Source organism: Sinohyriopsis cumingii, chromosome 2, assembly GCF_028554795.1.
Source record: "Sinohyriopsis cumingii isolate HCF-2022 chromosome 2, ASM2855479v2, whole genome shotgun sequence".
NCBI lineage: Eukaryota > Metazoa > Mollusca > Bivalvia > Unionida > Unionidae > Sinohyriopsis > Sinohyriopsis cumingii.
In genome coordinates, this window is record NC_142962.1 from 47,902,664 (window position 1) to 47,916,233 (window position 13,570).

Genomic DNA, 13,570 nt, shown 5'->3' on the forward strand with positions numbered 1-13,570 from the left:
AAAAATGGTGCTGATCTAACCTCCACTATGGCCACTACAATGGCCATATTTAAAATCTTATCACTATTTATCCTGGATGGCTGGTCATATTATTATTGTGCTTTTACCAAAAGACGTATGATGTCTAGTTAGTCCTAAATGGAAATGATGACAATCTGATATTCAATATGGCCACCATGACATCACGAAAATCACATTATTGTTATTGACCCTAAACAGAGAGCGATATTAACTTGGGATTTCCTCCTGAAGACTTCTTATGATGCCTTGTTGGTCCTAAATTAAGTCTTTTGGTTCCTCAATAAAAATTGTGCCAGTCTCATATTCAGTATGTCCACCTGAGCAGCAAATTTTGAAAATCTTGTTATTGTTGAAGAATATAAGAAATGTTTTCAACATTGAGCAGGTAAAAGAAAGAAATGGTCTAATCCAGAATTTCTGAAATTCATTTCGGCTAGTAGAGTGTCAATCGTTTGAAGGGTGTTATGACTCTAGAGATTAAAATATGTAACAGAAAGGAAGTGAAACCAACAGTTTAATTAAAATTCAACAAACGATTTATTTTTCTAAGTTACAAAGTGTAAATTTAAGAAACACTTACAATATTTTGAATTAAATCCTAAATAATCCTAAATGTTCTATTGCAAGTCCAAACGTATAGAATGTTCCAAATGAATTCCAGTAATCATGAATGTCCAGATTTATCACAATGATATAATCCAGAATGTCTTTGAATGAGTCCTCTATAATCTCAAGGTCTCAAAAGTTAATGAGCACTTTGTAATTCCAATAAATAAATAAATAGTTCCTCTCAAATTATATATAAAAACAACTAATAATGATTCCGCAGACTGATCTTAAGATAGGAATGAATACATGTTTACCAAAATAGTTCTTTCATGTCTGTTTTTTATGTTAGGTTTGTTATGTTTTAGATATGCTTTACATATTTACAGACACTTATATTGCCTGCTGTGGAGGTACAGCATTGCATGCTACTATTGTTGCTGCTGACAGTGAGCAGAAAGACAAAATGATGAAGGCCTATAAGACTCTGCTACAGACTAATACTACAGTTACTCTGGGACACAACAACTACACTATCATCAAAGAGTGTGGCAGCTACTGTTGCCACCCGACTGTTCGCCCTACGGATATTAGTAAATCCTCCTCATATAATGGTAAACCCTCCACATCTAGTAGTAAAACTGAGCTTAAAACTGAAGGTTAGTAACTTATTAATAAAATTTCTGATGTTTTCATGTCTTATAATTATGACCACCATAAGACAGGATGCATTATAATTATGCCCACCATCAGGCAGGGTGAATTATATTAAAAGTTTATTCCCATATGTCCCTCCATCTGTTACCAATTTCATTTCTTTACAGTAACTTAAGATGTCCACCATCTACATGTTGATGGCTTGCATTTTAAGGTAATGAAGAACCCTATCTGTATTTGGGTGAAAAGATCAAAGACTATGGTCACTGTGACAGAAAGAGAAAAATGATTTTCACATAATATCTAGAGTTCTCCACCATGTACATTTACCAAACTTTGTGGATGGCTTGCATTTGTGGGTAAGGAGGAAACCATATCAATTTCTGGCTCAAGAAGTCAAAGACCATGGTCATGTAACTTAAAGGAGAAAAATTGGTTTCTGCACAAAGACTCGTTCTCCCTCATCTCATGGTTTAACAGACTTTATGGATGGATTGAACTTTAGGTAAGAAAGTTTGATTTTGGAGCGAAATAGTCAAAGTTAAAAGTCAAGGAATAAAAATGGTTTCTGCACAAACACATTAGTTCTACATTACATACCTGGACCAAACTTTGTGAATGGCTTGCATTTATGGTAAGTGAGAAGCCTATTTATTTACAGGTCAGATGTCAAGGTCACTGACTGAAAAAAGAAACGTGATTTTATGCACAATAGCATTAGTTCTACATCACAGACCAGGACTAAATAATGTGGCTGCACTTTGTGTAAGGAAGAAGCCTATAAATTTAAGGTGTGTGGGTGAAAATCATTGTGACTGAAAAAAGAAGTGTTTTATGTGCAAAAATTTAATTTATCTACATAGAGGACTATGAAACACTGAGGAGGCCTGTAATGTACCATTCATGGTACTCTCGTTCAATTGATCACAAAGATATTTGCGTGAACTTTTACTGGAGATAACAAAAATTTTGAGGCACACAATTTCGTGTAGAGTGGTCCTTGGTATTGAGGAAACTACACCATTAATAAAAAGAAAATTTGCCAGTTATTTTATTATAATGACTAAGACTTGCTCATACTAGGTCAACCGCTTCTGTGGCCTTGTGGCTAGAGCATTTACCTTGGATGCAGGAGATGGTGGGTTCGAAGCCCAGCCAAGTCATACCAAAGACTTATAAAAATGATACTAACAGCTGCCTTGCTAGGTGCTCAGCATTAAGAGGTTAGTGTTAGAACTGGTCAGACTGGTGTCAGGATAATGTGACTTAATAGGACATCACGCAAAATGTCTGTGGCATGATACCCCAGTGTTAGATATCACTATAAACTGATTTTATAAACTGGTGATATGACTGATTTTTTTTAAAGCTATGTTAAAAATCCAAATTACACACAAACTCATTACTAGGTCTGTACTCATAAAAGGTTCAATGCCAATTTTAAGCCGAATGGAGAGTATGTCAGTTGTAAGCCAAATGGAGTGAGAGTATGTCTGTTATTTAAGTGTAAATATTTTTACATCCTTTTTGCCAATAGTTGAATCTAGAACTCAGCAGTTGTATAATGCCTCTTATTTTGTTTGTTTGTGCTTTTATTGTTTGTGAATAATATTACCTATTTTTCTGTTTTAGATTTTTCATGTAATAAAGACCTGTTTCCAGGGAGTTGTGTACAACTTTTATAAATAAATTGAACTGTGCATTGTACTGTTTTCTTCCCAGCAAACATAAAAATGAAAGTGGCTGTGACAGTGACCTGTATTATGGTATTTCTTGTCATCGTCATCTTTGTTGTGCTGTATAGAAGGAGGAAAAAGAGGGGTGTACAGTAAGTTAAGAATAATCTAATTAGCAAGACAACATACTTTTCTTTAGATAGTCTAATTAGCAAGACAACATACTTTTCTTTAGATAATCTAATTAGCAAGACAACATACTTTTCTTTAGATAGTCAAGATACTAAAGGTAGTGGAAGTTGAGCACAAACTGTATCCAAATGCAGAATCCTTGTTACTTATTTTAGATATTTAGCTGGTTATTTTTTCCATAAATTATCACAAACTTTGGTAGTTACTGACCATTGATTCCTTCAGTTGAACTTAATACAATAATAAACACCTCCATTATGCAATCAATGGTATTGATCCAAAAGTTGCTGGTTTTCTTTCCTACCAACTACCATGCATATTTACCTTCCTTTACCAACCACCTCCCCAACACAACCAAAAATTATTGCATCCCACAACTGGCTACCAGTTCAAGGAAACAACGTATTTGACAAGTTTAAATTCAACTAATAAATAACACACACACACAAACACACATACACACTTGCTCACAAATATATGTTAAATAGGGCATCAGTGGCAAGTTAAATGCAAAAGAGCCTTGTCACTGTTATGACTCTAAGTACTTAAACTATAACAGAAAGAAATGAAAATAACAAATTTAATAAAATTCAAAAAATAATTTTTTTCTCTAAAGTATAAAGTGAAAGACACTTACAGTATTGTGAATTATATTCCAAATAATCCTAAATATCTTATCACAAGTCCAAAATATAGAATGTTTCAAATTAATTCCAATAGTCTTGATTGTCCCAATGTACTACATTTATACAATCCAGACTATATTTGAATGAATTCTCACTAATCTTAATTAATGTTTTAGTCCAAAAAGTCAATGAGCACTTTGTAATTCCAATGAATAATGTTAATAAATAATTCCTTTCAATTTGTGTATGAACATAACTGCAACCTCTGACCATTGATTCTGAAAGACTGATATGAAACAGGAATGAATAATTGCTAATCAAACATACATACATATATATATATATATATATATATATATATATATATTCTCTCTCTCTCTCATGGTCAATACAGATATTTTACAGTATCAGCAACAAGTTGAAATAAACTAGTTGAAACATAAAGTTAAAGTTTATTTCCTGTGAAAACAGCTATGTAAAGTTTTGCAAACATAACCGTTTTTCTGTTTTATTTGTTTGTCTTGTCTGTTTTGTATTTGCCTTTGAAAAGACTCATTAAAGAGTCAAAAGCACTCAGGCCAGCTTGACACAAGTTTTGCACTGTTTGTTGTCAGGTTAATGCATTTATCTTAATCAATCCCTGACTCATGTGATCCCTTGCTGGATCCAGTGTTCTTTATATATATATATATATATATATATATATATGGAAAAGAATATTACTATTCAGTTTACAGAATTGTAATTTGTTCTCTGCTGAGAATTGAATCCAGATCCATTAGCTTTAGCATCCATTACTTTTCCTGCACAAAATAACCAATATTTTAGGATAACTGCACATTCTCAATAAACGATGATGCATAATTGTGAATACAGATATTCACACAGATACACACACACACACACTTTGGTGCACAATAATGTTTCTTTTCATATGCTACTGTGATGACTTAGTTTACCTGAAATACATTAGAAAACCAGTCTTTTCAAGATAAGTTGATTTGCCATACTTTAGCAGTTTGCAAATGGTAAATGAATAATCATATCCATCATATATTTGTTACAGTTTCCTCAGCTGCTGATAAGCAATTACTTAATGAAAAGTCTGCTGCATTCCAGTTTTATTCAGGTATTTAGAAGAATTTCACATTTGATTCTGTTTATTTACAATAAATACAAGGAGTTATTTTGTTTCCAGTCAGTTCTCAATGATTCGATTGAATGAGGAAGATGAAGATTTAATCATAGATGGAGAGGGTGACAACATTGTTGGAGGTCAAGGGGCCACATTTTACAAGAATAGGCTGGGATCCTGATCTGAAATATGGAGAGAGGGTACTGGTCCATATTGTTACAAATAGGAATTGTTATATTTGTGCACTCTTTACTACTGTACATATATGATTATCACTGTATGACATGTAAATCTGTTTGATTCCCGGATACATTTTGTTGAATTAAATACCACACGCACTCATGTATGTACAATACAGAACCAAAAAGGGTAGATGCAGGCCTGGTGTTCATAAAATTACTCAACTTCAGCGCATATTAAACAGATCTTTTTATTTCGAAAAACAGTTGCTGTGTCATTTTTATTTTATCTTAGCTGTAATGTAAAACAATCAAAGGGTTAATAAGAGGGTGGATAAGGAAGGATAATAACTGTATGTCTTAGTGAGATCCTGAAGTATATTGTCAATTTCACTCCCATTAGTCATATATATATATATATATATATATATATATATATATAATCACACCATATTCCACGTGTCCAGCAGATAACAATTTGTCTAGAAGACTTTGGTCTATGCCCATGTGTGAAAAAAGATTGATAAAGTTTCCACAAGAATTTCTTCATGAATATCAATAATTTGAAAATTCATTATGCAAGAATGTTCACTAATCTCATAATCCAAATTTTCTGACAGAAAAGAAAACTTTTGTTCAGATTCTTATAATAAAATACAGAAATAGCAAGGTTTTCTACATCTTGATTTTTGCATACATATTAATAATTTTAACAATTCATGTCAATATTTTTAGACCACCTTAAACATTTTTCTTGCAGATCTTTAGATGAAAACTACTTTCTTGACATAAAGTATAAAATTAAATTACATTTTCATATTATTTATTAAATTTATGCATATATTGAGTCACGTAGTTTTGCACCTGAAAACAGTCTAAGTACCATTTTGAACCAGTACTGACCCCATTGGGCACCATTATAAGCTTCTGGGTAAGTAAGGTCACTTTAAACCTTGGGTGGACAACATTTTGCTTTTCAGGCTCTGCTTATTATGCAAATGAAGACTTTAATTTCAGGAATATTTGTTACAATTCTAATCACCTCAAGCAATTAAAAGAACTATTAACCCTTTACCCCATAGAGCATAGTCACAAAGTGCAGCGCGCTATAAATAGAACACCTGTTACCTAGTTGACCGGATACGCATAGGCCTGCCTGTGAACTGTTAAGCAATGTAGTTTAACAGCAATTTTAACCATTTTACATTTTTGGTACACATCTATTATATGTGGAAAAATTTAAGAGTAAAGTCTGATTGCTATAGCTTTGTAATTATTTTTCACAGAAGAATTTTTTATGTTCTTTAAAATCTTGAAAGAACTTGTTCACCGTCGTGTCAGTGAGGCCGCAAGACCAACCGTAGCTGCCATTTCTCATACTCGTAATTTACGTGTTTTTCGTCTGCGTCTACATCACTAAGTCATCTGAATTTGATAATTTATAAAAACTAATTGCTGCCTACATCAATATCAGAGCCTCTACCGAAGTTATTGAATCTTTCATAGTTGTGATTCTAATCGTGAAAACTTCGTAAGTACTGAATGAAATCCGCAACTGCCATTTTGGAGAGTGGAGATTACGACCCAGTTACTTTAAATAACAGATATCAACCGGTGCATAAACAGCAACCACGTGATCTGATATAATTGTCATTCGCAGAAATGAATCTAGTATCTAATAGGGGGGTTTTCCCTGAAAGTGGCGCTACGAAAACCAACTCAAAATGGCTGATGTTTACAGCAGGTGTCAAAAGGCGCTTCCATGCAAATGGAGTAGAGGCATCAAAAGACGCTTCCATGCGAATGGAGTAGAGGCATCCAAAGACGCTTGCATGGGGTAAAGGGTTAAACTATAATTTATCCATCACTTAATATTATGATAATTTTTTTTCTCAAGTTTATTGTTACTTCTGGCATATCAGTCAAACTAGTGTAATCAGTGAACACTTAGCAAATAGAGTGTTATTTCTTTTTCTGAAACTTATCTAAGGTGAAAAGAGTTTTTTTAAATATAGAACAAATAATGTAATTTTTGCTTGCATGAAATCAAATATTGGATACATTTGCATCATCAGTGAAGGGTATGCATGTTAAAGACAAGAATTTTAGGTGTTGTGCAGTGCAATGTGCCAACAAATTTTGTATAAGGAATTAAGCTATGCAAATGTTCAAGGTAAATTTATTCATATGATATAGAATATACCTGAGCTAAGAGCTAATATTTAGAATCTTGTTTGCTAGTTAAAGTTATAACAGTCTGAAAATATTATGTTTACCATCTTAGAGACTGATATGTTTCTTTTTTATTGAATTTTGGTCAGAGTAGAAAGCTCTGAATAAATTGTCATATATTGTTATTTCTCTATGTCATTATTGTGCAATATTTGCAGTAATTCAAATTTTGGAATACATCAAAATAAATAAAGATATTTTTAAAAAAATTATTTTATCTTTGTTCTTATCTTACCTGAAACCATTTTCTATGGAAGGCACTGGAAAACTTAAGTCCAATTTTATTGTAAGCAATAGAATAATACTGAGTTGGATGAAGAACATCATCAAACTCTCCTGACCCTGACTTTCTGTCAGGGTGGTCTGAGTGCATCAAATTCTTAAATACTGATGTGACCTTTTGGAAGAGTTAATTGTTTATTAAGGAGTAATCAGCTTTCTTATTTGGCTATCTTTGGTCATTATGTTGTTGCATCCCTTGTAATTTCTTTGAGGTTGCATCCCAATACATATATATGTACTTAAATTATGTCATACGAAATGCTTCTTAAAGCAAGTCTTTCACTCTGTGTCAAAATATAGATTGTGTTGCTCATCAGACAAATCATATCAAACAGACATTAAGTACTGATAGAAATTTAAATGTTTTTATATTATTTTTTTAAAAAAAACATTTTCAAATCTCAACATCAACTAGCATTTACCTATTTTCCAGGCCATATATTTTCACAGAATCCTTAATAGAAGTTTTTAGATAGTATAGTAATTAAGACAACATAATATTGAATTTATGCTAATTCGTAGCATAGTACTTAAAACTATACATTAAAATGAATCAGTCTAAACCTTTGATCTGTAAAATAATTCACCTGCTTGCCATCAGCTTTAATGCTTACTATTTGCCTTCTGACATTAGATTTGTAGAGACCATGAAGTAAACAAAGTCAGGCAAAAAATAAATTAGCACTGGGATAGTAACCTTGTTTCTTTGTATAATCATGTTTAAAATTATCAGCATGATACTACTGTGTGTGTGTTATTTGGATGTTTAACATAGCTTTAACAATTTTTCAGTCATATCGCTATGATGTCTGCAGTGTGGCAGTTTATAGTGATGTCCAGCACTGGGGCATCATACCGCAGACATGTAGCATGATGTCCCACCCAGTCACATTATTCTGACATCAGGCCGACCAGTCCTAACACTAACCTCTTAATGCTGAGCACCAAGCGAGGCAGCTGTTAGTATCATTTTTATAAGTCTTTGGTATGACTCGGCTGGGGATCAAACCTGCAACCTCCCACATCTGAGGTGAATGCTCTAACTACTTGGCCAGTGGAGCAGTCATGATACTGCTGAAAAATAGTTTAAATGGTCACAGAATGTTTTTATATGTTCAGCACATACATCTGTTAGGGCTAGATATGGATTTTTTCAATGGACATAAAATTAAATCTCCACTGACCCTTCTATAGTACAGTTTTTTCCCTGACTGGTTAATTTTTATACTAATAATTCCTTACCAGATGCTTCATGATAACATGTGGCAAGGAACATGGAAATTTCGTTATTTGTTAGTATTATTGTATCCACAAGACCTGCACTTGGGAGGGCAAAAACCGCTCAACTCCACAAATGGTACCCTGTTGATATCAAAACTCACAATGCTAACCTGATAACATGTTGGATCCACAGTCATCTATTGGTTTTTGAACTTTTCATGACTCTTGTTTTCATAATGTTATCTAAACATATAGGAATGTTGGTATGTGTGTGCATCTGAAACAGCCAGGAGAACAAATTCAAAGAACAAATAACTGCATTCTGGGTTAAATTTACTGCATTAATTGAATATTCTCTAGTTCTTTTGATGACTTCATTTCCTCCTTTGATATGAAATGAAAACTGAGTCACAACCTTAACCACTCAAGCACTATGTCTCCCTTTGGCTTAGGACACTAACTATATGAACTGTTTCTTACAGTAAGGATGGTGAACTATCTCATGAGCAAATTGTCCTTTGGCATAGATTTTGTTACAGTTTCTTATCATTGGCCATTTAAAAGTTTGTTGAAATATGAAACTGATTTGAAATGAGGCACATCACATTGTGATGGATGACAATGTGGCAAAGGAGGTTGTGCCACACTGAAACAATGCTTATCACATTATAATGGATGACAGTGTGACAAAGGAGGTTGTGCCACACTGAAATGAGGCACATCACATTATGATGGATGAGTGTGGCAAAGGAGGTTGTGCCACACTGAAATGATGCATATTACATTATAATGGATGACAATGTGGCAAAGGAGGTTGTGCCCCACTGAAATGAGGCACATTATAATGGATGATAATGTGGTAAAGGAGGTTGTGCCACACTGAAATTCCCATTAAACATGTAACATAAATGACATCTGCTAATGTTACCTATAATAGATTTTCAATAGTAATAAGTAGCAAGAACTCATGACTGTGTTGTTGCACAATCATTGAAAATATTATGAAATCTTTCTTAGCAAAGCATTGTCACTGAGCAGGTGCTAACAATTCTCTAGCCTAAATATCTCGAGCTAGCAAAGTTTTTAAACTCTAATTAAATTTCTCTTACATAATTCAGTGTTATATTGAATGAAAAAGTTTATTGTCCATGTGCTTGCTATGTTAATAAAAGATTATAATAGTCACCTTTTCATTGAATGAATGGTCATGACAGTTATAGTATAGTATAGTACATAATACAAAACATATTAGGCTTTTAATTAAGTCACTCTGGCTAGTATACTTAAAAGGAGACTCATTGATATCAGTAGAGAATCAAAATGCTAGTCCCGCTCAGAGGACAAGGAAATTCTCTCTCATTTCAAGAGACTCTCAAGGGGGAAAAATTGCCTCTTGCCTATATCTCCTTTTGCTGCCCTATTCAGCTATGTTTAGGGAACTCTAAGGTTTTGTAGGGGCCAGGAGTTTGCTTTGTGGCATATGCGATACTTAATGCTAGGTTGCTCATCACCATTGCTTCATATTCCAATCTTTTTTTTTCAGCTCCCTTCAGTCTTCTGAAGGAGGAATCTATGATTCCAGTAATGCTACAGCACTTGCTGTAGGCATTTTACAAAACCTCTATACATGCCTTATATATGTCCATGGCACTGTTATCAGAGTTACTCCACCTCCGCAGGGATGATGCTTGGACACTTCTAGAGTCATCATGGAACATAGAAAGAACCTTAGTGTAGCTCCCTAGAAGGCTTCATTCCAATCTGTGGCACATCTAAACCTGAAGGACCAACAACACAGATCCCTCATGTCTATGGAAATTGGCCACATGTTCATTTTGACTGCCCCTCTGGGCTTTCAGCAACATCCTTTAAAAGGATTCACAGTCCAGGAAAGAACCCCACAAGCCTCCCTCTCACCTGTGTGTAGCTAGACAAAGTCATTGCAAATGCCCAAAGAGGAAGTCTGTAGGCTACTCTTCCATTTCTATGGAAAAGGGAGCGGTCCTAGGAACTCACTCCATCTCCAGCCCTCTTCCAAGAACTCACATAGATGCATGGCTAGCTATCTGGTCAAGCATAATGGATGATTGGTGGATCTTCTCTATAATAAAGTAACGGTGGCTTCAGTTATGGAAACATCCAGCTCTGGTAAGGACCACCATGCTTTTCTACCAGTCAAATCTGGTGTGGGTAAGGGAAGAGGTGCACACCCTTCACAGAAGGGCACTGAAGAGATAATGTTTATATGACCAGTCTCAGGACATCTATTCCTGGATTTTCCTGGTATCCAACAGTGGTAGAAAATTTTAGCTGATAATCGATATTTCCACTGTAAACATGTTTCTTCAGGAGAATCCATTCAAGATTGAAACTACAGCTTCAGTCAGGAATGCAATAAGGCCTGGTGATTGGACTGTCTCCATTGACCCACAGGATGATTACCTTGGCATTCCAACTTTTCCTCCTCATATGAAGTTCTTCTAGGTTAGCTTGAACTGGAAGGTTTCCTGATTCTGTGTTCTGCCATTCAGCCCACCTTTTTCAGCCTGAACCTGTAAGCGAGTAATGGGAGAAATCATCACCTACCTCAGGTCAGTAGGGATCCCAAGTCTGGTTTATCGATAATGAACTTATATAGTCCCTCATACAAGACTCGTCTTCCTGCTGGTCCACAGTGATCTGGCTGAGTCTCATCGCAAACCTAAATAAATTGGAGCTAGTTCCATCTCAGAATTTTTAATATGTGAGGATGATTTCCTCAACAACAGGAGATTAGTTTGTGTCCCTCTGGTCAGAATAGACAGAAAACCTGGCATGTTTATTCTGGAAGCCATGACTTCATTGTCAGCTCATGTGTACCTATTCTTACTGGGGACCTTGAATGCTGTGGCAGACCTGGTTCCCCCAAAATGACTGCCTGAGTACCCCCTCCAGTTGCTCCTTCTGACAAATTGAAAAGTATACAGGGAACCCCAGACAGCTCTGATTTCTCTACAATCAGAACTTCATTGCCACTTAAGTTCATGATACAACTTGGACTGGTTTTTGAGTCCTCATACCTCCCCCCACCCCTGATTCTCACTCCTATATGTTCATGGACATGTCAGTTTCAGAGAGGGGGGGCTCACTTAGAGTTCAGATTTGGGTTGGTGCACTCACTTAGAACTCAAAGGACTAGTTCTTCAGCATTCATGGTCCCTGAAAGAAATCACTCTACACATAAACAATTTGGAAATTAGGGCAGCATACATCAAGCAAGCAAGGAGTTGTTTTTGTGGTAGTCTTTCCAGCAACACTTAAGTGGTAGCATACCTCAAACAACAAGAAGGCACACATGCTAGTTCTTTTTGTATTAGGGGTTAGGAAGTTACTTGGCTGGCAACATTGAAAGGGATTACCCTCAAGTTCATGATATTCCTGGCATAAATATATATTTTGGTTTAGTCTGTCCAGGAGTGGCTAAGCCATCCTCACGAAATGGTCTCTGCATCAGTCTGCAGTGGATTCCCTGTTCAGACATTGGGGAAATACCCTTGGTGGACTCATTCACAAAGACCAAAGGGATCAACTGTTTCCTTGTGTCTTCCCACTCTTTGGAATGATTCTGCAAGTGCTCCACAAAGTCAGGCTCTCTATTGCTCAGACTATTTTGATGACCCTTCAGGGGTGACTCGGATACAAAATGGAGGACCATTTGCAATTGAGAAGGAAACGCATTAATCCTAGCTGTCCCTCTCAAAGTGCATTGGCCAACTTTATTCTATTCCTGTTTGAAATGAGAGAATGCTGTTTTTCCTATTAAAGGCTTTTGGGCAGTCTTCTCCACACATTCAAGTTCTCATAAGGTCGAGCCATGGTTTAGATCCTTATATTTCTACTTTTATCAGATATTCTGAGCTGCAGTGATTGGTGTCTCACTCACTTATGACAAGATATAATCTCTTGTGTGTTGTGGTCTTTGTCGAATCCCCAGAATTAAACAGTCTCAGTCATATCTGTGCTGGGGATGATCAGGACTGGACCATACACGGTGCTAAGGCTTTAGGTGCTATTTGGCTGCTTCCAAAGGGTGAAGGACTAGTAGGCAATGTATTTTCCTTCTTCTTAAGGTCTCTGCTAATACTTTGGCATCCTTTATGTCTAGGTGGAATGTCTTCATGATCAAGTGGCCTTATCAGTCCCTTACTGAGAAATACCTTTTATTCATTATGAATAAAGTCATTGCGGTCTGAACTAATGCTACCTCATGGGCATTTGTACCTCATCCGTCATTTGAGGATTTTATGAATGACACATTTTTGCAGTCGCACACTAAGTTCTCCTCCTTAAACCTTCACTCTTTGGCACGCCCGAGTCCATCCATGTTTTCTTGGGGCCAATAGCTATTCACAAAAAGTCACCCAATCTGACACAACTTAACTAGTAGACATTCCAACCTTAAAGGTTAGTACCTCTTTTTAAAAACCAGCTTGAAACCATCAGCCTCCCACCACACTGACAAATTCATTAATGCAATAGAACAAAAAAGCATTACTAATATGAAAATCAGGGAAGGTAGAACTAATTTTAATGATGTAACACTTACCTGTTGCTATAGCCAGATTCCCATCTGTAACCCCACTCTGATGCTCCATAAGTAAAGTACCACACATTTCTAAAAGAAACTAAGCAATGCAAATTTTGTTTAAATGCAAATAAGACTAGTTTGAAATATACATGTATAGTGACAATATATACATATATGGCCCAGTGGTCTAAAGTGCTCTCCGTTACGGATCACTGCCATCTCACCTCTGTCTGCAT

The 13,570-nt window shown here is 35.5% G+C and overlaps 1 protein-coding gene across 12 annotated transcripts in view; it reads left to right on the plus strand.

Moving 5' to 3' along the window:
* LOC149804782 (uncharacterized) overlaps window positions 1-7,476 on the plus strand; it is a 41,845-nt gene extending 34,369 nt beyond the window's left edge. For 9 of the 12 annotated variants that reach the window (XM_089944527.1, XM_089944530.1, XM_089944483.1 and 6 more), the window contains 3 exons: window positions 957-1,226; window positions 2,947-3,052; window positions 4,917-7,476. In XM_089944527.1, coding sequence (XP_089800653.1) covers window positions 957-1,226; window positions 2,947-3,052; window positions 4,917-5,034 — 494 coding nt within the window. In that variant the 3' untranslated portion in view covers window positions 5,035-7,476. Of the gene's footprint in view, window positions 1-956; window positions 1,227-2,856; window positions 3,053-4,916 lie in introns of those variants that run through there. The other 3 variants (XM_089944498.1, XM_089944535.1, XM_089944541.1) reach the window with 3 other exon arrangements.
* The last annotated feature ends 6,094 nt before the right edge of the window (window positions 7,477-13,570 follow it).